At 39.8% G+C, this 24368-nt stretch overlaps 1 protein-coding gene across 1 annotated transcript; it reads left to right on the forward strand.

Moving 5' to 3' along the window:
• The first annotated feature begins 221 nt into the window (after positions 1-221).
• ZNF184 (zinc finger protein 184) lies at positions 222-22529 on the forward strand. Its single transcript, XM_045203750.2, has 6 exons — positions 222-315; positions 873-1003; positions 7722-7789; positions 14350-14476; positions 14835-14930; positions 20122-22529. Exons 2-6 carry the CDS (start codon positions 997-999, stop codon positions 22065-22067), a joined length of 2244 nt encoding a protein of 747 aa, XP_045059685.2. The 5' UTR covers positions 222-315; positions 873-996; the 3' UTR covers positions 22068-22529.
• Positions 22530-24368: the final 1839 nt, after the last annotated feature.

The following is a 24368-nucleotide window of genomic DNA, read 5'->3' on the forward strand; positions in this document are numbered from 1 at the left end:
GCGTACACCTCCACCTGAGCGGTTCAGGGCCGGAACACTGGCAGCTAGGTCTTCCAGGCCGGAGTTACAAAGGTGGCGGAGGCCTCTGGGAAGTGAAGTTTAGCGCGTGAAGCATTCTGGGAATCGTAGTTCCGCGTGTCCACCCGGTGCTTTAAAGCACCCGCGAGCGGGGGCGGGGCTCTCTGCTCGCGACCGGAAGTGTACGTTGAAGCCCCTGTAGGCGGGGAAACAGTTCGGTGCTGGAGAAGTTCATCCGCTCTGGTACCTTTCCCTAGATTTGTTGACGGTCCCGGATCTTCCGGACGCGCGATCGGAGTGTGTGAATCGCCGTGGGGGGGCGGGGGGGGGGGGGAAGCCCAGGTATCACCATGGCAACCGCAAGGCCTCCGGTCTCGTGACGTCACCCTCCTCGCCTTGTTGGGAACGGTCTCTGCGGGAGGGAGAGGGGGAGTCCTGGAAGGGGGAGCCCCTCGCCGCTCAGAGCGCGGGCGGTTCCGCCCTGATCCCGTGGAGGGCTTTGTTCTTTTGTTCCGCTCTGGGTGGAAGGACGGCAGCTGGGCCCCGCCCCGCCACCTTCCAGCTTTCCGCCCCCGCAACAGGTGTGTGTTCCCAAATCCCAGCCCGCGAGCGTGTGAGGAGGTAACTGGCGGTCCTGTGGACGCCTCTGGCCTGATTCTAGGGGAGGCACCAAGGGTTTTCTTAATCCGGGCCGAACCTTCACTCGAGCTCCACTGGTCTTTTTCAGCGGGAGTGCCTCTTGCCTGTTAGTGCTCTCTCCGGGCACTTCTCTTTCCCAAGGAGCTCTTGGCCACTACGCAAAACTCTGTGGTTTGATCGCGACGCATGCTGCTGACCCATCCTGTGTCTTTTAGGCCAGCCATCCTCACCCTGTGTTAAGGTTCAGAGTCCTTGCCTGGACATCTCAGCCCCAGACGGAGGACCCAGCTTGGGAAACCCTGGTGACCAGGTTCCAGAGGAACGGGATGAGCTCCTGAGATGGAAGGTAGTGGGGACGACTGGGGGGAGAGAGCGATGATGGAGGCAAAAGAACAGTGTAACTTGAAGATCAAATACTTGACAGCCGGAAGAGGTGGAAGGAGGAAACCTTATATTTATTTAATGGCCAACAAAAGAGAGCGGATTACATTACAGGGAGAGACCTGGAGGAAGAGTTAACTGTCTCTGGAATGAAAAGGAGCAATGATTCAGAATGTCTGTGATCCTCACGTGACTTGTTTTTTAAATATCAGAACGATAATTCTTGCAGTCAGAAAAACAAAATCTTGGTAATCATCCTTTCAATGCCAGAATCAGGGTTTTTTTTGTTGTTGTTGTTTTTTAATTTCTGGGAGATGGCCGCCTGTTAAGCCTCTGCTTGAACAAGTGTGGCATTAAACTCTCCATTTTGTGAGCAGACTTTTCCCTTGTGACTCTTTCTTTTTTTAGTTCCTTATATTAAGCAGAAGTGCCTGTTCTTTAACTTCTGCATCGATCTTAGTTCTTAGTCCCCCAAAGCAAAAAAATTCTTCTTGCTCTCACACTGCTGTCCTTCAGATATGTCAAATCAGCTGTTACAGCTCCTATTCACAAATTCTTTTCTAAGCAAAATAACCTCAGTTCCTTTGATGCACGTTCATGTGATGTACTAAGACGTCTTCTCTGAAAACTATTGCATGACAGCATGCTTGTTAAAAACTAAACATAGTTCAGTGATATGCTTTGAAAAATGCCTTAAGAAAAGTATGATGTACTAACTACTTACAATTTGGATTATACTTCTGCTGTTTAATATCAGATTCTATTTGCTTTAAAAAAAAAGTAGCGCTATTAGGCTAAATACCCTAGATCTTTTCTTTTTACATAAATTGCAGTGAACTAGATTCTTGCCATCTTTGGTTAATAGAACTGTTTTTTATCCTTAATGTCAGGTTTTCACATTTATGATTGTTTAATATTTTGGCCAAGAGCTCCAGCTTGTCAGAATATAATTTAGTTATTCACTGTTTTAACTATCTTTTCCAACTTTATGTAACTAGTATGTTTAATGAGTATTCCTTGTATTTCTTCCTACATGTCATTGAACAGATCAGGGTAAGGAAAGACCTTAGTGACATGTCCTTTTAGACTTTCCACTGCATTGTCACTGTCTTTACATTTTTTAGGTATGGTTATGCAGTCAGGTTTGGTTTAACCTATTATTATACAGGCTTTTTCCTTGCATTTCTTTAAGATCATTAGAAATCTTAGTATTATTTATATTATATATGTTGAGCTATACCTTATATTTGTCTCAATTCTGTTTTTTAAAGGGTACAAAGAATCAGTTTTATTTCTTAGATCTGCATGTGTATCTACAGTTATCTCAAAAAATGTTTAATTAAAAATCAGCTCTCCCATTATATTACTAATGAACAATTGGAAATCATAATAAAAATAATTTCATTTATAATAGAACCAAAATATGAAATAGGAACATATCTAAATATTCAAGATCTGTACACTGAAAGCTATAAAACATTGCTAAGAAAATTTTTTTCCAGCTTTACTGAGATATAATTGACCCATAATATTGTGTAAGTTTAAGTAGCCCAATGGGATAATTTGATACACCTGTATATTGCAAAATGATTACAATAAGGCCAATTAACACATCTGTCATCTCACATATTTGCCTTTTGTGTGTTTGTGTGGTGAGAACATTTAAGATTAATTCTTAGCAACTTTAAGTATATAATGTAGTTAACTACAGTCACCATGCTGTAAATTAGATCCCCAGAACTAATTAGTAACTGGAAGTTTATATCCTTTGACCAACATCTCCCTCACCACCCCACACCCCTGTCCTGGCCCCTGGAAGCCACCATTCTACTCTTTGTTTCCATGTGTTGAGCTTTTTTAGATTCCTCATGTGAGATCTTGGAGTATTTGTCTTCCTTATTTCACTTCACATAATGCCTTCAAGGTCCATCAATGTCACAAATGACAGGATTTCTTTCTATTTTATGGCTGAAATTCTATTTTGTGACTGTATACATATATACACCTATTCCCACTGTTGATGTGACTGTAAATTGGTATTCCCACCATCGAAAACAATATTGAGGTTCCTCAAGAAATTAAAAATAGAACTACCATCTGATCCAGCAATCCCATGTCTGGGTATTTATCCAAAGGAAATGAAATTGCTATCTCAGAAAGATATCTGCATCCCCTTCAACCCAGCCCAGCTTATTGCAGCATTATTTACAATAATCAAGACATGGAAGCAACCTAAGCATCCGTCAATGGATGAAGGGATTAAGAAAATGTGGTATGTGTATTTCCATAGTTGCTATACCAATTTACATTCACACCAACAATATACAGGGTCTGGCAGAAGTAACGCCATTGAGTGTGGTTGGTCGGGTACGTGAATGTCTTGTACAAAATGGGCAGCAATTTGAGCATTTCATCTAAAATGTCCTATGGTGTGCTTGAGTGTGATATTGTCTTGTTCCTGAAATACATGCTTATGACTTTGTAATAAAAGTTTTGGTATAGATTACCAGCTCATAAAAAAGGGGCATTGTTTCTGCCAGACTTTTATATTGGTTCCCTTTTCTTCACATCCTCACCAAACAGATCCTATCTTTTTGATAATATCATTCTAACAGGTCTGGGTTGGCAACTCATTGTGGTTTTAATTTGCATTTTCCTGAGGATTAGTGCTGCTGAGTACCTTTTCAGGTACCTGTTGGCCACTGTATGTTTTCTTTGGAAAAATGACTATGCAGGTACCCTGTACATTTTTTTAAAATATATTTTATTGATTATGTTATTACAGTTATCCCATTTTCCCCCCTTCACTCCCCTCCTTACTGCACACCCCCACCCGCCCACATTCCCCCCCTTTAGTTTATGTCCATGGGTCATACATATAAGTCCTTTGGCTTCTACATTTCCTATACTATTCTTATCCTCCCCCTATTTTCTACCTACCATTTATGCTACTTATTCTCTGTACCTTTTCCCTCTCTCTTACCCTCCAACTCCCCTGTTGATAACCCTCCTCATGATCTCCATTTCTGTGGTTCTGTTCCTGTTCTAGTTCTTTGCTTAGTTTGCTTTTGTGTTTGTTTTAGGTGTGGTTGTTATTAACTGTGAGTTTGCTGTCATTTTACTGTTCATATTTGTTATCTTCTTTTTCTTAGATAAGTCCCTTTAACATTTCATATAATAAGGGCTTGGTGATGATGAACTCCTTTAACTTGGCCTTATCTGAGAAGCACTTTATCTTCCCTTCCATTCTAAATGAAAGCTTTGCTGGGTGGAGCAATCTTGGATGTAGGTCCTTGCCTTTCAAGACTTGGAATACTTCTTTCCAGCCCCTTCTGGCCTGTAAGGTCTCTTTGGAGAAATCAGCTGTCTTATGGGAAGTCCTTTGTAGGTAACTGTGTCCTTTTCTCTTGCTGCTTCTAAGATTCTCTCCTTCTGTTTAATTTTGGGTAATGTGATGATGATGTACCTTGGTGTGTGCTTCCTTGGGCCCAACTTCTTTGGGACTCTCTGAGCTTCCTGGAATTCCTGGAAGTCTATTTCCTTTGCCAGATTAGGGAAGTTCTTGTTCATTATTTTTTTAAATAAAATTTCAATTTCTTGTTCTTCCTCTTCTCCTTCTGGTACCCCTATGTTGGAACGTTTAAAGATGTCCTGGAGGTTCCTAAGCCTCTCCTCATTTTTTAAAATTCTTGTTTCTTCATACTTTTCTGGTTGGATGTTTCTTTCATCCTTCAGGTCCATACTGTTGATTTGAGTCCTGCTTTCCTTCCCATCACTATTGGTTCCCTGTACATTTTCCTTTATTTCACTTAGCATATCCTTCATTTTTTCATCTAATTTGCAACCAAATTCAACCAATTCTGTGAGCATCCTGATTACCAGTGTTTTGAATTCTGCATCTGATAGGTTGGCTGTCTCTTCCTCTCTTAGTTGTATTTTTTCTGGAGCTTTGATCTGTTCTTTCCTTTGGGCCATTTTTTTTTTGTCTTGGCGCACCTGTTACATAAAGGGGTGGAGCCTTAGGTATTCACCCTGGCAGGGCAACCCAGGGTGCTGTGCTGTGATGTTGTATGTGGGGAAGGGGTCCCAGAGGGAAGTTACCCTGTACATTTTTAAAGTAGATTATTTGTTGAGCTGTATTTTTGAGTTCCTTATATATTTTGGATATTAACCCCTTATGAGATATATGATTTGCAAATATTTTCTCCCATACCTTACCTTTTCATTTTGTTGATGGTTTCTTTTGCTGTGTCGAAGCTTTCAGTTTGATGTAGACGCACTTGTTGATTTTTGCTTTTGTTGCTTGTGGTTTTTTGTGTCATATCAAAAAACATCATTGCAAAGATCAATGTCAAGGAACTTTTTCCCTAGGTTTTCTTCTTGGAGTTTAACAGTTTTATGTCTTGTTCAAGTTTTTAATTCATTTCAAGTCAATTTTCATGGCTGGTATAAAAATAGGGGTTTAATTTCATTCATCTGCGTGTGATTATCCAGTCTTCCCAACACAATTTATCAAAGAAACTATCCTTACCCATTGGTTATTCTTGGCTCTCTTGTCAACTATTAGTGCATTGTATTTAAGAGGGTTTATTTCTGGGCTCACGATTCTGTCTGTTTTTATAATACTACCATATTGTTTTGACTAGGATCACTCTGTAATGTAGTTTGTAATCAAAAAGTGTGATGCCTTCAGTTTTGTTTCTCAGGATTGCTTTACTATTTTGAGGTCTTTTATGATTCTATATGAATTTTAGGATATTTTTTCTATTTTTGTGAAAAATGCCATTGGAATTTTGATAGGGATTACATTAAATCTATAGCTGGCTTTGAGTAGTATGGACATTTTAATATATATTGTTCTGATCCACGAGTACAGAATATCTTTAAATTTATTTGTATCTTCAATTTCTTTCATCATTGTTGAATAGTTTTCAGTATACAGATCTTTCACCTCCTTGGTTAAAATTTTCCCTAAGTATTTTATTGGTTTGGATGCTAAATGGGATTGTTTTATTTACTTTGCAGATATTTCCTCATAGTGTATAGAAATACCACTGACTTCTCTATGTTGTTTTCTGCAACTTTACTGAATTTATTATTAGTTCTAAGTTTATTTTTAGGTGGAGTCCATAGGATTTTCTATATAGTTACCTGCAAACAGAAACAATTATACTTCTTCCCTTCTAATTTGGGTGCCTTTTATTTATTTTTCTTGCATAACTGTTCTGGCTAGGAATTCCATTACTATGGTGATTAGACAGTGAGAGTGGTGCCTTCCTCTTGCTTAGAGGAAAAGCTTTCAGACTTTCATCATCGAGTGTATTAGCTGTGGGCTTGTCATATATGGTTTATGATGCTGAGGTACATTCCTTCTACACCAATTTGTTAAAAACTTTTTTAATGAAAGGATGTTGAACTTTATCAAATGCTTTTTCTACATTTCTATGAGACGGTCATATGAACTTTATCTTTCATTTTGTTAATGTGGTGTTCCACATTTATTAATTTGGGTATGTTGAACCATCCTTACACCCCAGGAATAAATCCTACTTGATCGTGATGTGTGATCCATTTAATGTGCTATTGAATTCAGCTTGGTAATATTTGGTTGAGGATTTTTTGCATGTGTTCATCAGGGATATTGGTCAGTAGTTTTCTTTCCTTGTAGTGTTCTTATTTGGCTTGGTATCATAGTAATGCTGGCTGTGTAAAATGAGTGTGGGAAGTGTTCCATCCTTTTCAGTTTTTTGGAAGAGCTTAAGAAGGATTGGCGTTAATTCTTGCAATGTTTTGTGGAGTTCACCAGTGAAACCATCTGGTCCAGGGTTTGTCTTTGTTGGAGGCCTTTGATTACTGATTCAGTCTGCTTTCTCCCTACTGTTACGTTTCTTCATGATTCAGTCTCAGTCGGTTCCATGTTTCTAGGAATTTATCCATTCCTTCTAGGTTATCCAATTTTTGATGTATGACTGTTCAATTACAATCCATTGTATTTCTCTGCATTCTTGCCAGCAGTTGGATTGACCATGGCTATTTAATTTTAGATATTCTTGTAGGTAGTATAAGTAGTATAAGTCATTTAACTGTGGTATTTAATTTTCATTACTAGCAAAGTTTCAAAAGGCCTGGTGGAGACTTTTGGAAAGTAGTCTGATGATTTGTATTTTCTATGTAACAGAGGAGGCAACAGAAATATTTTGCCTCAAAAACATAGATTGTATGATCCATATGATTGTGAATGTTAAAGCATTGATTTAGCCCTGTCTGGTGTGGCTCAGTGGATTGATCATGGCTTGTGAACCAAAGGGTCACTAGTTCTATTCCCAGTCAGGGCACATGCCTGGGTTGCGGGCCAGGTCCCTAGTAGGGGGTGCATGAGAGGCAACCACACATTGATGTTTCTTTCCCTCTCTTTCCCCCTCCCTTTCCCTGTCTAAAAATAAATAAAATCTTAAAAAAACACACACACACATTGATTTACCTTCTGAACCTCCAATGAGACTATCAGGGGCCTAGTCAGCAGTCAGCAGTTACCTTGATTCTGTTTTGGATTCTGTGAATGAAAGGAAATCACAGAGTGCCTGTTGTTTTCAAATAGAAAAAATAAGAATAAGTGGATCTTACTGATTGCTGGGAGCAGCTTTGTTGGACAGGATTCACTGTGGTTTCTTCTTCCTCCCTAGATCTGTCCTCTGCAGTTTCTGCCCTTCTCCAAGGGGGACATACTCTACTCCCATCAGTCAGTGTTCAGGTAAGTTGGGATTTGCTGCAATGCCATTTCAGCCCTTAGAGTGGGATTGTATATTCTTTTGCTGTGGGGTATATTTATACAAAAACAGTGTTGACATTTCATTCTGGGCTCCCATCTGACATTGTTCTTAGTTCTGCCTCTCCAGCTTAACTAATGCATTCACCACTTACCTCTTGCTTAGTATCTTGTCATGTTCCAGTGTGGCAGGTAAATATTAAAAAGGTGAAATGGGTGTCATGGAAAATAGAGAATGGCAAAAATTGTACTCTGGAGGGGTTAGGAGAGTTTCACAGAGGATGTAGGATTTTTTACTACCTCTCAAAGGATGGATATTTGGATAAGTAAGTTGGGAGGGTTAGGGTGGATTCTGTGTATGGAAAAAGATTATGAGCAAAGGTTAACAGATAAGAATTAGCAGGTGTTATATAGGATTCAGAAAAATTTGGAGGAGAGGGTTTATTTTGGCAGACGGTAAACAACTGGTAGAATAAAGTCAGAATATGAAAGTCCTTGAATGTCTAGATGAGAAGTTCCAGGTGTTATTCTGTAGACCATTTGAGAACGATTAATTGGTTTTCATGAAGAAAGTGACATGTTGCTTAATGTTTTAAGATGAACCACTAACTGAATGTGAACTTAAAACAAAAAGGGTTAGCAGTTGTTCCATACAGTATAATTGATCCAAGCCTTCCTTTAATCAGGATACTTCTTTTTTTTATTGTATTTTTTCCTTTACCATTTAACCCCCTTATAACCACCTCCCCCAGCAATCACTATACTGTTTTTCATGTCCATTTTCCATCTATGAGTCTGTCTCTATTTTGCTTGTTACTTCAGTTTGCTCATTAGATTCCACATATAAGTGAAATCATATGGTATTTGTATTCCTCTGACTGGCTTATTTCACTTAGCATAATGATCTCTAGGTCCATTCATGCTGTCACAGAGGGTAAAATTTTCTTTTTTATGGCTGAGTTGCATTCCGTTATGAACATGTACCATAGCTATTTTATCCACTTATCTACTGATGGACACTTGGGCTGTGTCCATATCTTGATGATTGTAAATGACTCTGCAATGTTCTTTCAAATTAGTGTTATAGGTTTCTTCGGATATATTACCGGTAGTGGATTCGCTGGGTCAAAAGGCAGATCCAGTTTTAATTTTTTGAGGTAACTTCATATTGGAGCCAGTCTGCATTCCCCACAACAGTGCAAAAGGGTTCTCTTTTCTCCGCATTCTCACCAGCGCTTGTGGTTTGTTGATGACAGCCATTCTGATAGGTGTGAGGTGCTAGCTCATGGTGGTTTTACTTTGCATTTCTCTGATAATCAGTGATGTTGAGCAGCTTTTCACGCGTCTGTTGGCACTTCTTTTTAGGCTGTTTCCCCCTACTTAGGTCCTGTCCTGCAACTTAATCATCTGGTCCCAGTTTTTCCAATTATCAGCTCAAGTACTTTTGGTATCAGTTTATTTTTTATTGAAGGAAATTGTGACAACAAATTTAAAGTGTATAACATATTAGGTTTTGACATATGTATACTCATGACACCATCACAATCAAGATAATGGACATGTTCATATTCAGAGAGTATCCTTTGTATGACTTGAGTCATTTTGAATTTATTGAGACATTCTTTTGCCCAGAATATGTCCTGTCTTGGTAAGTGATCATTGAGCACTTGAAAAGAATGTATTTTCGTTGTTGTTGAGTGGAATGCTGTATGAACGTATTATATTTCTATTGCTGCTGTAATTAACTACCACATGCTTAGTGTCTTAAAACAACATAGTTATTATCTTACGATTTCAGAGGTCAGAATGGGTTGGCAGGCTGCATTCCTCTGAAGGCTCTAAGGCAGACTGTTCTCTTGCCTTTTCCAGCTTCTAGAGGGCACCTGTATTCTTTGATTTGTGTCCCCTTTCTCCATCATCAAGTCATCAGTGTGGTACCTTCAGTTCCCTCTTTCTCTGACTCTGACTTGTCTTCCCTCTTCATAGCTCCTGCTCTGACTCTGTTCTGACCTTCTTGCCATCCCCTTATAGGGACTCTGTGATTATATTGGGCCCACACATAATACTCAAGGATAATTCCCCTATCTCAAAGTCCTTAATGGATCACATCTGTAAACTCTCCTGCCATATTAGGTAGTTTCACAGGTTTCAAGGATTAAAATATGGACATCTTTGGGAGGGCCACTATTCTGTATACCACAGATGTAAATTTGGTCACGCTTGTTGATAGGATCATTCAAGTGCTTTATATATTTATTGATTTTCTGTCGACTGGTCTTATCAACTATTGTGATAGAGATATTGACATTTTTGGCTGTAATTATGTGGGTGTCTTTTTTTTCTTAAAATTCTATCAGTTTTTGCTTCATATATTTTGAAGCTCTGTTATTAGGTGCATAAACATTTAGGATTATGTACCCTTAATCAACTGACCCCTTATCATTGAGAAATGACCTTTTTATACCTGGTAATAGTGTTTGCCTTGAATTTTACTTTGATATTTGATTAGTGTCAGCATGGTTTATCTTTTTCCATCCTTTTGCTTTTAACTGACTTCTGCCTTTATACTTAAAGTGAGTACTTATTTATAGGCAACAAACATGTAGTTAGGTTTTACTTTTTATCAGTCTAATCTGGCAGTCTCTGCCTTTTAATTGGGTTGTTTGGAGCATTTACATTTAATGTGATTCTACGTTTCATATGGTACAGTCACATTCAATGTGTTCTTTGATATATGCCATTTGTCAGTAATCTTGCTGTTTTCTATTTTTATTGCCTGTATTTCCTTTGCCTCTATTCTTTCCTTCTTTTGGACTGAATACTTTTTGTGATTCCCTTTTATTTTCTTCATTGGCTTATTAGCCATAACTCTTTAGTTATTTTAATTGTAGCTTTATATATATATATGTATATATATATATTTATTTATTTATTTATTGCCATTTACCTTCTGGTGGTATACCACCTCATGAATAATACAAGAACCTCACAATAGTATGCATCCATTTCTCCCCTCCAGTTTTTAATGCTACTATTGCCATATATTTTACTTATATACTTGTCATAAGTTCCATAATACTTGTTACTTTTGTTTCAGCAGTTAATTATCTTTTAAAGGGATCTAAATGATGAGGAAAAATTGTATGCATGTGTCTATTGGTTACTATTTCTGATGTTCTTTATCCTTTATATACACCAGTGATTCACAGCTGGGGGTGTTTCTGCTCCCAGGGGACCTTTTTGATTGTCATGACTTAGTGGGAAGTGACAGGAGCATACAGTGAATGGGTACGATGCCAGCAATAATACCTACATTACACATGACAGCCCCTCACAATCATTTGAAATAATTCTCTGCTCTGAATATCAATAGTGCCAAGGTTGAGAAACCTGGTGTAGATCCTTATTTCATTTGGTATCTTTTTTTCTTCATGAAGGACTTCCTTAAGTTTTTTTTATAGTGCATTCTGCTAGCGATGAAATCTTTCAAGTTTTTATGTCTGAGAAAGTATTTTGCTTTTGTTTTTCAATTCTAGTTTCTTTTTAGTATTCAGTGGTGTTGTTCCATTCTCTTTTTGTTTCCATGTTTTCCAATAAAAACAAATCTGTCATTTTTATCATTGTTCTTTTATATTTATGCCCTTTTATCTGTGGGTGTTTGTAAGATTTTTCTCTATTACTAGAACTGAGCTAGCATATTTAAGATATACCTTGGTATAGTTTTCTTTGTCTTCCTTATGCTTGCAGTTTGAATTTCTTGGATCTGTGGGTTTATAATTTTCATCAAGTTTCAAAAACAATGTGCTATTATTTCTTCAAATATTTTTTCTCTTCTCTCTTTCTCTTTATGGTCCAGGGATGCCAGTTGCACATATATTGAGCCTCTTGAAGTCCCATAGCTCCCTGATGTTATCTCTTTAAAAAATTGTTTTTTCTTATCTGTTTCATTTTTGATATGGGGTTGGCCACAAAATCCATTTAGTTTTTTCCGTAAAATAAAAAACACATTTTTCATTTTCACCAATAACTTTATTGATTTGGGTATTTTACGTATGTTAGCTATCTCCCGCTATTGGCTTCTAGTGGGTAGAGGCCAGGGGTGCTGCTAAACATCTTCCAATGCATAAGACAGCCACACAATAAAGAATTATTTGGCCAGAATGTCAGTAGTACCAAGAAACTTCACAAACCACTTTTGACACATTTGATCAGTCATAGCACCTTCTCCATATACTGCACAAATCTTTTTTGCATTTCAGTTGTGTTTTTACCGTTCGCGAAATAATAAAGCATAATATGCTGAAAATGCTGTTTATGTTCTTCTATCTTCAGTAGTAAAATGGCTGCACAAAAATTCACCAATTTTGATAAGTTTTTCTTGATGCATGCTGATATGACAGCTGTCACACTACAATCTAACAAAATTGTTTTGAATGAAGTTAAAGACAGCCAAGCGCTACTAGAGCCATTGTACAGAAAAAACTAAATGAACTTTTTGTCCAACCCAGTAGTTTCTATTTCCATGTCTTTGAATGTGTTCATCTTTTCTTCTTTGATGCCTAATCTGTTAATACCACCTAGTGTATTTTTCTTCTCATTTTCAGCTCTATAATTTCCATTTCAGTTTTTAAAAATGTCTTTCGTGTCTCTACTTTTTAAACATATGGAACACAGTTATAATGTTTAATGTTCTTAACTGATTATTCTAGTATCTGTGTCAGTTCTGGGTTGGGTTCAATTGATTGATTTGTTTCCTCCTTATAGGTTGTATTTTCATGCTTTTCTGCATGCTTGATAATCTTTGACTGAATTCCAAACACTATGAATTTTACTTTACAGAGTTCTGCATACTTCTGTATTTCTAAAAAACATTCTCGATCCTTTTTCTAGAATGCAGTTGTTACTTGAAAACAGTATGCTTCTTTCAGATCCTGCTTTTAATGTTTATTAGGTGATCCCAGAACAGCATTTAGTTTAATGCCATTTAGTCTCCAACGTGAAGCAAGTCTACCCAATGCCTAATGAATTATGAAGTTTTCCACTTTGACTAATGGGTTCCCAGAGTAATGGGTTCAAAGATTCTTTGCAGCCCTTTTGGAGCACCAGTACTGCTCCCTTGAATCCTTTTGGATGTTTCTTTCCCTGCTTCCAATAGTCTCAACACACCCACGTGCTGACTGGCACTAGGCTTCAGTTCTCCTTGTTTCCTTTCTGTGTAGCTGTCTCCTGTGAATACTGGTCACCCTGACTTCACCAGACTCTGTGTTATCTCTCTAGTTCAGAGAGCCTACTGGGCAGCTCCTGGGTCCCCGCTCCTAACTCACTGCTTGGAGACTCTCAGGCAGTAAATCAGAGCAACCAGAGGGCTCACCTAATCAGTTTCCTGATTTTTGGGAACCACCATTTTTTGTCATCACGGATTCAGTGTCTGAGAAACTGCTGCTCTGTTTGTCTGGAATTGTATTGGTTAATTTATGTAGGAGGGTAAATCCAAACCTTGTTAATCCCATCTTGGCCACAGGGTGATCCTTTTGAAGTTTGTCTTTGAAATCTAAGCCTTGTTAGGGACTAGCCTTACTGTAGGATTGTTTCCGGGGGCCCTATGACCACTCTTTAGTTCAATGGTTTGCTAGAAGGACTCACCCAACCTGGTAGCATAACTTGGCTAACAATTATTACAACAAAGGATACATAGCAGGATCAAGAGGAAAGATGTGCATAAGTGGCACGCACAGAAATCAGGTAGTCTTCCAGATCCTCCCTTTCTCTCTAGCTGTGATCCACAGAGACATGAGAAATGTCTCTACCCAGGAAGCCTGCTTGAGTCTTGGAGTCCACAGCTCTGAAAGGAAATGGATCACGTTGGCATTTACCAGCTGTGGCGCAGACCCCAAACTAGGCACCACTGTGCATCACCAATCTGCGTATGTACTTTAAACCGTGCTGACTTCTGGTACATCCTGCCCTGGTTCTCCAGGCACACAATAACATCATCAGTTGGTGACTAAGCATTAGCTTTTAGAGCTTGTTCAAGGTGTATAGGACGATGCTCTAACCAACTGAGCTACCCAGCTAGGGCTAGGCCACTCTGTTTTAGTTTATATTTATCGTTTGATATATTTTGGTATATTTCTAGGTGTATTTTGAAATGTGTTAGAGCAAGTCTTCTCTCCAAATTCTTGGAAAAACATTGCTGGTCATTTTTGCACATTTGGGGTAGTAAAGCATATTATTGGTGTTACTAGATTTACTATTAATGCCTGGAATACAGAGTTGATAATAATGAATAATAACAATGGCCAACACTGACCAACTGAGAACCTGTTATGTGCCACACTCTAAATTAGACACTTCATATGGAACATTTCTTATTTACTTCTTACAATAATCCTATCAGTCAGATTCTGTTTTCATATTCATTTTACAAAAGAGGAAATATCACTTTTCAGATAGTCTGTGGCTCGCCTAACTGTCAGCATTGCTGACTCCTCCCCTTTCATAGGCATAGATTTTATGGCTCAGCAGAAGCGTGTTTTGTATTTCAGGAATCGGTGACCTTCAAGGATGTAGTAGTGGACTTTACCCAGGAAGAATGGAAACAGCTAGATCCCGTACAGAGAGATTTATTCAGGGATGTGACATTGGAAAATTATACACACCTGGTCTCTATAGGTAAGGATGACTTCTCTGAGTTAATATCTGGGGGTATAAAGGAGGAAGAGGGTTTTCTCATGCTTAGGGAGTTTTGCCCTTTAATTAAGGATCCAAGGATTCCTAAATGTTGAAGGACTTTGACAAGGTTTCTCTCTCCTAGCAAGTAATACAGACTAGTAATTTTTCTGCATCCAGAACAGATCCCAGATTATATCATGTCAGGGAACTTGCAATATTGGAGCTTGACATGCTGTTCATTCCCACTGGGCCTACATATCCTTTCTTCTGAAGACAAAGTGGTGAAACTGACTTCTGATAGGGCACTTTTCCCTTCCTGCAGACAGGTGCCTTTTTTTTTTTTCTTGTCCATGAGCAGGACTCCAAGTTTCCAAACCTGATGTAATCTTCCAGTTAGAGCAAGGGACAGAGCCGTGGATCGTGGAGCCAGGCATTCCAGTGGGTGGCTCTGGAGGTAAGTCTTGGGCTGGGGAGATGAGGGTCACTGACTCAGACACCAGCCTGATGAAAGGGCTTCCTGTCCGAAATGCACATGTACCTGCCACTCATAGGGAAATGAGATGATCTGGACTCCCTCATGCTTTGTCAAAACACTAACTATCTTGACACATATTCTATTTTTATACTCCTTTAAGACAAGGTCCCTTCCTGCCTTCTTTTTTAAAAAAGTTTTATTGTTGTTCAAGTACAGTTTTATGCCTTTCCTCCTCCTTCCTGCCTTTTTGTAAAGGCAACCTCTTGCCCTGGACTCTGGATTCCATCTTTTCCCACCTCCTTTGAGAACCTTAGCTCATAATTATCACCTCACTTTTCAGCCCTTAGAGTTTTCTTTTTGGGTCTATAGGCTCTATCATTAGTACCTTCAAACAGAAGCAGGTAACCTAAATTTCCAAGCACTTTCACACCAAGCTGGTAATTTGGTTACCATCCAATCTGCCTCCTTGCTTTCCCAACCACACTTTTCAAAAGTAGTTACATACCTGTCTTAATCTCAGTGTGTAGCTTCTGATCCTGTCACTTTACCAGACTATTCTTGAAATTATAAATACTTTCTTGTAAGGCATTAATTCCCAAACTGCACAGAAAGACCTCTTTAAAGACTAGATCCTGGAAAAATGTGCAACCTTAGTTACTCTATGTAACAGAGAACACTCTAGGGTGAATTAGATGAGAGTGGGGGTTCTTTTTTCTGGAGAAAAAAAAAAGTGTGCCATGTTCAAATTTGGGAAGTGCTGGATTAGCTTAAATTTTAGCAAGTTACTTACAGGAGAACCAGTCAGTGATTTTTAAAATATATAGTCGGGCATTATGAATTTCCAGCAGGGTTGCTTGGGATATAACATTTCTCCTCCCCCAGCCATGAATCCTTTTTCACCCTGCACCTTTATGACCTTTCTCTTCTTTCTTTTTTTTTTTAAATATATTTATTGATTATGCTATTACAGTTGTCCCATTTCCCCCGCTACTCCACTCCATCCTGCCCACCCCCCTCCCTCCCACATTCCCCCCCTATAGTTCATGACCATAGGTCATACTTATAAGTTCTTTGGCTTCTACATTTCCTACACTATTTTTACCCTCCCCCTGTCTATTTTCCACCTATCATCTATGCTACTTATTCTCTGTACCTTCCCCCCCTCCCCCTCCCACTCCCTTAATGACAACCCTCATGTTCTAGTTGTTTGCCTAGTTTGCTCTCGTTTTTGTTTTATGTGTGGCCGTTAATAACTGTGAGTTTGCTGTCATTTTTACTGTTCCTATTTTTGATCTTCTTTTTCTTAGGTAACTCCCTTTAACATTTCATATAATAAGGGCTTGGTGATGATGAACTTCTTTAACTTGACCTTATCTGAGAAGCACTTTATCTTCCCTTCCATTCTAAGTGATAGCTTTGCTGGATACAGTAATCTTGGATGTAGGTCCTTGCGTTTAATCTTGGGTAATGTAATTATGATGTGCCTTGGCGTGTTCCTCCTTGGGTCCAGCTTCTTTGGGACTCTCTGAGCTTCCTGGACTTCCCGGAAGTCTATTTCCTTTGCCAGATTAGGGAAGGTCTCCTTCATTATTTGTTCAAATAAGTTTTCAATTTTTTGTTCTTCCTCTTCTCCTTCTGGCACCCCTGTAATTCGGATATTGGAACGTTTCAAGGTGTCCTGGAGGTTCCTAAGCCTCTCCTCATTTTTCCAAGTTCTTGTTTCTTCATTCTTTTCTGGTTGGATGTTTGTTTCTTCCTTCTGGTCCACACCTTTGATTTGAGTCCCAGTTTCCTTCTCATCACTATTGGTTCCCTGTACATTTTCCTTTGTTTCTCTTAGCATAGGCTTCATTTTTTCATCTGTTTTTCAAATAGATTCAACCAAGTCTGTGAGCATATTGATAACCAGTGCTTTGAACTGTGCATCCGATAAGTTGGCTATCTCTTCGTCGCTTAGTTGTATTTTTTCTGGAGCTTTGAAGTGTTCTGTCATTTGGGCCTTTTTTTTTTTTTTGTCTTGGCGCCTCTGTTACTTTAAGGGGCGGAGCCTTAGGTGTTCACCGGGGCAGGGTAATGCTGGTCACAGCGCTGTGAGGCTGTACGTGGGGGAGAGGCCGAGTGGGAGCAATGGCGCCTGCCTCACTCTCCTGTGGATTTCAATCTTTCACTCCGCTACCCACAATCAAACTGGGCCACTCTGGTGCTGGTTCCCGAGTAAGTGGGCCTGTGCACACTCTAGGCCCCTGTGGGTCTCTGCAACAACCTCTCCTGTGAGGCTGGGAGTCTCTCCTGCTGCCGCCCCAACCCCCAGGGGCGCTTTCAATCAGAGGTTTGAGGCTTTATTTCCCCGAGCTGGAGCCCTGGGTTGCGCAGTCTGCTTCGATCCCCGCCATTCGCCTGGTTTATCTGTGTGCGAATGTGGGGCCCCGGGGTGCTACCCACTGCTCTGCCTGCCCCGTTCTCCGCCACTCTGAGTCCGGCCCTCTGGGTTTATCTGTGCAAATGTGGGGCCGCAGGGTCTGCTAGTGCTCAGACTGCCTGCGCCATTTGCCCCACACTCCGCCAGTCTCACTCCCGCCACAGCCACGTGAGTCCTCTCCACCCCGGTGCCCGTCTCCGCCCCTCCTACCAGTCTGGATGAATGTTTATTTTCTATTTCCTTGGTGTTGGTCCCCCTTGCTGTTCGATTCTCTGTCAGTTCTGGTTGTGCGAGGAGGCGCAGTGTGTCTACCTACGCCGCCATCTTGGTTCTCCCTCTTATTTCTTTATATTTATTTTTAGAGAGAGGGGAAGGGAGGGAGACAGAGAGGGAGAGAAACATCATCGTGTGGTTGCCTCTCACATGGCCCCAACTGGAAACCTGGCCCACAACCCAAGCATGTGCCCTGGCTGGGGATCGAATCAGCGACCCTTTGATTCACAGCCCGTGCTTAATCCTCTGAGTTATACCAGCCAGGGCTATGCCCTTTCTCTTAGAACATGATTTCATGAAACATAATTTAGAAAACTAATATTTCTAAAATAAGAGCTTTATTAACTTGTGCTTAGTTTATTAACTTTTGGAAAAAATGAGTTTTTAAGTTTTATTATGAATTAAAGATGAATTTTTTAAAATCCCAACTTGAGCAGATAGAAATCAATTTTAAAATACCTAGAATGTATTGAAATAATCCTGTTTTGGTTTTTTTTTTAATGCTTTAGTCAGTCACTTGAACTGTTTAGTTCTAGTCTCTTGTTTACTTTCTGTTGCTGGAATGTGACCTGGTACTAACAGTCCTGGTAAGCCAGGCCCTGGTCCTGCCATCCTTAGCACTGGGAGCAGACTTATTCTTAGCTGGTAACTTGGCTGCTCTCATCTCTACAATGTGGTATATAGTTCTACAGGCATCTGTACAGGTAACTGAGGTTGTGAAGGTACCTACACTGAGGTGGGCACTGGCCCTGGGCCCTGTCTGCATCATTTTCCTTATCCTCTTTCTTGACACCTTCTCTAGGCTTTCTTGTGACCTGGCCCCTGCAGAGCCATTGCCATATGCTCATGTGTCTTCTGTCTCACTGGCTCACAGAGTTCTTTTGCAGCTGGTTTTCTCTGTGCAAAGGTGTTGGAAAACTGGCTGATGCCCATAGGCTCCCCATGTGGTGAAGTGGGGAATGCTTTGTGCAATTCCTATGGTGCTGTTCATTCTTGCCTTCTGGAACTTTCTCCAGGATGACCTTCATTCTGTGCCCACCCCTGATATTCTGGTAACTCTGCTGCTTAGTGTGTGGAACCCTATCAGTGTCATGACTGTGGATGACATAGGTTACAGTCTGTTGCATGTTTATTGACTTCAACTGGAATTCCAGTGAGGGCTGGAGATCAGATGTTTCCTCTGCTTTTTCTAAAGAGCTTCAGATGTCAGGGTCTCCAGTTCTTCACTGCAAAGTACTTGTAGGAGGTCATCTTTGTGGCCATCCACTGTACAAATATATCTTTCTTAGTGTCACTTCCTATATTGAACAATTGGCTGTTTCCACAAACCTGTGTTGCTTAGATCTTCTGTCCTTGCTGGAGCAGCACTGTGGTGTGAGGCTGCACTTGCATAGGCTGACCGCTCCTATGGCACTAGGTGTGGTGGGAGGCAGCAGTGCTGGGTCTCTGCCACGCTTGCTATTGCAGTGACCACAGTGATAGTGACAGGGCTGGCAGCTCAGGGGCTCAGGGTTCTCGGGGGTCTGCTGTACTCTCCTGTTACCAGTTTTTAAACATGGCCTTTTTTCTTTACCAAATCTGCCAGCATTGGCTGTCCTGCTTCATTTCCTTGCCACCTTTCTTTTCTTGGGACAAGACAAACTTCCTCAGAGTAGAAAGTAGATTAGAAAAGTCAGCTTCCTGGTTATGTATTTTTGTCTTGTTTCTTATATTTTGTTTGCTGATAAACTGTCTCCTTTCATTAGTATATTTTATTCATCCCATTATCCTACACAGTAACCTCTGTTCCTTTCGCACATACATTCCTATGGCTTCAGCTATTCTTTTCCTTCTTTTTGGAGCTGATACTTCCCAACCTATATTTGAATATCTTGGTTATTCTGCTACTTTTGGCATCTTCCTTCCCTACAAACACTACTATCGTTTCCCTTTCTGTTCCTAATTCTCCTCTTAAATGATTTCCTGTACTGTTTACAACGTTCCCATTTTTAGCAATGATATGACTGTTACGTCAGTGTTCCAGGCTAAAAACCATGCAGCTGTAGCCAGGCCTTTCTTGTTTACTCTTACTGAAATCAGAGTTCTTGGATTTTTGTGTTGTTGTTCATCAGTCAGAAATCTCAGCTCAGACTGCCTCCTCTCAGGCCACGTGTCTCCTCTTAGCCATCTCCGTGTCACTTGTTAAACTCGCTATTTCCTTAAAGGCAGTCCTCTTACTGGTTCTTAGAGATGATCTATGGAATTGAATGAAATATTCTCATACTATTTTTAACTTTTACTTATTTATCATTCTCCTTAGCTCCTTCCAAATTTCTCCCAAAATAATAGGGCTGTTTTTGAAAATCCTCAGAATTTCCTGAGGGCTTTATATTTAATTTCATTAGGTCATTCCCAGAACAGCAGTTTTTTCTTCTGGGTTTTTGTTGTTGTTGTTTTCCCCCTCTACTCAGAGAATACTGGCATCATTTTTTCTTTCAGACTGGGAAACAAGACTAGAAAATAACATATCAGTCCCAGAGCCAGACACTCCTGAAGAAGAGCCCTCTCCAGAGGCAGTAGTGGAGAAACACAAAAGTGATGATGTCTCAGAGTCCTGGGTGTCTAAAGGCAGTCCACAGAGGCAGCAGGCAGATGAACTGACATTGCCAAGGAAAATAAAAATAATTGAGAAAACAATACCCACTTTGGAGAAAGACCATGTAAATCATAACTTTGAGAAAAGTATCAATATTAGTTCAAACCCAGTAACACAACAAGACATATCTCCAGAAGAATCGGCTACTAAAACAAGCATCAAACGGAATTTAAAACCAGTTAAAAAAGAGAAATCTTGTAAGTGCAATGAATGTGGGAAAGCTTTTAGTTATTGTTCAGCACTTATTCGCCATCAGAGAACACATACTGGAGAAAAACCCTACAAGTGTAATGAATGCGAGAAAGCCTTCAGCAGGAGTGAAAACCTTATAAACCATCAAAGAATTCATACTGGAGATAAACCATATAAATGTGATCAGTGTGGCAAAGGCTTCATTGAGGGTCCATCTCTTGCTCAACATCAAAGAATTCACACTGGAGAAAAACCCTATAAATGTGATGAATGTGGGAAAGCCTTTAGTCAGAGGACCCATCTTGTTCAGCATCAGAGAATTCACACTGGTGAGAAACCATATACTTGTAATGAATGTGGAAAAGCCTTTAGCCAGAGAGGCCACTTTATGGAACATCAGAAAATTCATACAGGGGAAAAACCTTTTAAATGTGATGAATGTGATAAAACCTTCACCAGGAGCACTCACCTTACTCAACATCAAAAAATTCATACTGGCGAGAAAACCTATAAATGTAATGAATGTGGGAAGGCCTTCAATGGGCCCTCAACATTTATCCGTCATCATATGATTCACACTGGTGAAAAACCGTATGAGTGCAATGAATGTGGGAAAGCCTTCAGTCAGCACTCCAACCTCACTCAACACCAGAAAACTCACACTGGGGAGAAGCCTTACGATTGTGCTGAATGTGGAAAATCCTTTAGTTACTGGTCATCCCTGGCTCAACATCTGAAAATTCATACTGGAGAAAAACCTTACAAATGCAGTGAATGTGGAAAGGCCTTCAGTTACTGCTCTTCCCTTACTCAGCATCGCAGAATTCACACCCGAGAAAAGCCCTTTGAATGCAGTGAATGTGGGAAGGCTTTCAGTTACCTCTCAAATCTTAATCAGCATCAGAAGACGCATACCCAAGAGAAAGCTTACAAGTGTAAGGAATGTGGGAAAGCCTTTATTCGGAGTTCATCTCTTGCTAAACATGAAAGAATTCATACTGGCGAGAAACCCTATCAGTGTCATGAATGTGGGAAAACCTTCAGTTACGGCTCATCCCTTATTCAGCACAGGAAAATACATACTGGAGAAAGACCTTACAAGTGTAACGAGTGTGGAAGAGCCTTCAACCAGAACATACACCTTACACAACATAAGAGAATTCACACAGGAGCAAAGCCTTATGAGTGTGGTGAGTGTGGCAAAGCCTTTCGACACTGTTCATCTCTTGCTCAACATCAAAAAACTCACACAGAAGAAAAGCCATACCAGTGTAATAAATGTGAAAAGGCTTTTAGTCAGAGTTCCCATCTGACTCAGCATCAAAGAATTCACACTGGAGAGAAGCCGTATAAGTGTAATGAATGTGACAAAGCCTTCAGTCGGAGCACTCATCTGACTGAACATCAGAGCACTCACACTGGGGAGAAGCTGTACAACTGTGATGAATGCAGGAAGACATTCAGCCAGAGCACTTACCTCGTTCAGCATCAGAGAGTTCATTCAGGAGAGAAGCCTTTTGGATGTAATGACTGTGGAAAAGCCTTCAGGTACCGCTCTGCTCTCAACAAGCATCAAAGGCTGCACCCTGGCATATGACTGTTTCAGGAGCATCATAAACGTAGGCGATGCATTTACTCTACTTTGTCCTTCTGCTAAGTACTGCAGAACCAGAATGACCTGAGAAACTGCTTAAATCATTTTAACTTTTCACTGTCACACTACAGAATGGGAAGTGCATTGGGCTGAGGTAATCAACTGTGTTAAGCAACTTTGTAACATTGGAAAATTCAGCTACCCCAAGCTTCACTTTCTCTGTGAAATGAGAGATTTGGAGTAGATGATTTTAAATGTTGTTTGGAGGTCTATTCATAATATATTCTTGAATAGGATTGCTACCTGTCAGATTTTGCTGTGTTGCATCTAAAATATATTTATGCATGTTTTGCTAATAGGAAGCATTTATGCTTCAGTAACTAGACTGGAGATCTATTAAGCTTCTGTTCTAATGCATTTAAATTGTTTAAGTAACCGGTTCCTAATAAAAAGAAGTATAAAATACCCTTACATTAATAATTCAGTAGCATATAATGGCTTAACTGAGCACAAGTGTTGAACTTTCCTATTGTTTTCTCCTCTAGTATGTTTTAACATTCTAGTTTATTACAACTACAGAGATTCTCTTCTACAGCCTAAACCAGTGTTACCTGACCATAGCTGCATAGTGGAATCACTTCCGGAACTGTAACATTTTATTGCTAAGCTCCACCTCCAGAGACTAATTTAACTGACCTAAGGGGTGGGACACAGGCATCAAAATATTTTTTTAACTCCTACTTATGTTTCATCTGTAAAATAAAGGGTGTTCACAGAAGTAATTTTGTTAGGTATGATAGTAGTCTATTTTAGAGACCATGATTTTTAGAAATGCATAATGAACTATCTAGGGATGAAATTACATGTCTCAGTTTTGTTTAAAATATTTCAGCAAATGAACAAAACAAAGGAAGAAAAAAGGACTAACAGAGCTAATGTGGCAAATTTTAATAGTTGTAGAATCATTACAATTGGCATATGGGAGTTCATTATACTATTCTCTAATTTTACATGTTTTAAATTTGTTATTTTAATAAGAACATTATGTCTTATCAATTATTTCTTAACGAGTTTAAAATAGATTTGACTGTATGATTTTTTGAGATTAAAAAATCTTCAAAATGGTTATTTAAAATGTATTAAAAAGTTCCAGAGAAAAATTAAGTCATTAATTTTCTGACTGCAGGAGGCAGCTGGACCTTCAATGTTCATCTGACTCAGTGGTCAGCAAATAGGGTTATGAGACAGCAACGAGAAACCTATGGTTTAACATTTATCATTGTGTAAGTCTCAGTTCACGACTGCAGGAGAGATTTGGTCAACCCATTTCAGCTCAGGGAGCCAGGGTTGATGGGACCTGCAGTGCAGAGAGGATGTGTCTGCCCTCCAGGCAGCTTCAGAGTCCCAGAGAGCCAAGTCTTGCCTGGTAAACAGCTTCATAGTTTAAATCACAAAAAAATGCACGTGTTGGGCCACATATTAAAGTTGTTAAGTCCTCAAAAGGTATGGTCTTGGTGTCTTGATGGCCCTCCAGCCCCTTTTCTTAAATCTTACCAATCTCTGATGGCCCTGTCTTTCCAACTCCATTTCCTCTCACCAGCAGAGGTAAAAGTGTAAAAGACAGTGTGTTGAGAGAGTAAAGGCTAAAGGTGGAAAGAAAAAAAAAAAAAAGATGGCTGTGCCTCACTTGTGTGGCTCAGTTGGAGCGTCCCTGCTGTACTCTAAAGCGAAAGGTCCCTGGAATCACACCTTGATTCCCCCTCGGGGCACTGCCTGGGTTTCGGATTTGGTCCCTGGTCTGGTGTGTAGTACAGGCAATGATCCGGTCCCTCTCTCCCTCCTTTCCCTTCCCTCTAAAAATAAATAAAATATTTCACAAAGAAAGACAGATGCGGCTTTGATGGAGTATAAAAAATTTATCACCAGCTGCCCCTCCACCTCCCAGAACTTCATAAAAAGCCATCAACTAGGAATTAGGGCAAAGCCAGCAAATTCAAAAGTCCATGTTTACACTGTTTCAGACACCTAGGGTTCATAACCATCTATTTCTGTTTTCTGTTTTTAACTTAAAAATTTTAAAATACAACATGCTCTAACTGGTTTGTAAGAACAACAAATTTCATACCAGGAAGAAAAGAAAAATCACTAGCAGAATTTCAACACAAACCATTGCCTAAAGCTGGGATTTAAAAATGAATATAATGATCAGCAAGCATAGCCAACACGGCACTTATTTTCTCATTAAAACCAACTATTAAACTGAATTTAGTCAATTCTCCAAATTGCTCTATCAGAGAGCATTAA

Source organism: Desmodus rotundus, chromosome 12, assembly GCF_022682495.2.
Source record: "Desmodus rotundus isolate HL8 chromosome 12, HLdesRot8A.1, whole genome shotgun sequence".
In the NCBI taxonomy this organism is placed as follows: domain Eukaryota; kingdom Metazoa; phylum Chordata; class Mammalia; order Chiroptera; family Phyllostomidae; genus Desmodus; species Desmodus rotundus.

What these genes read in the sequence shown, in the direction of transcription:
- ZNF184 (XM_045203750.2), top strand. An exon ending in TCCCATCAGTCAGTGTTCAG is followed by an intron (nt 7,790 to 14,349) that starts GTAAGTTGGGAT and finishes TTTGTATTTCAG; the next exon opens with GAATCGGTGACCTTCAAGGA. An exon ending in TACACACCTGGTCTCTATAG is followed by an intron (nt 14,477 to 14,834) that starts GTAAGGATGACT and finishes GTCCATGAGCAG; the next exon opens with GACTCCAAGTTTCCAAACCT.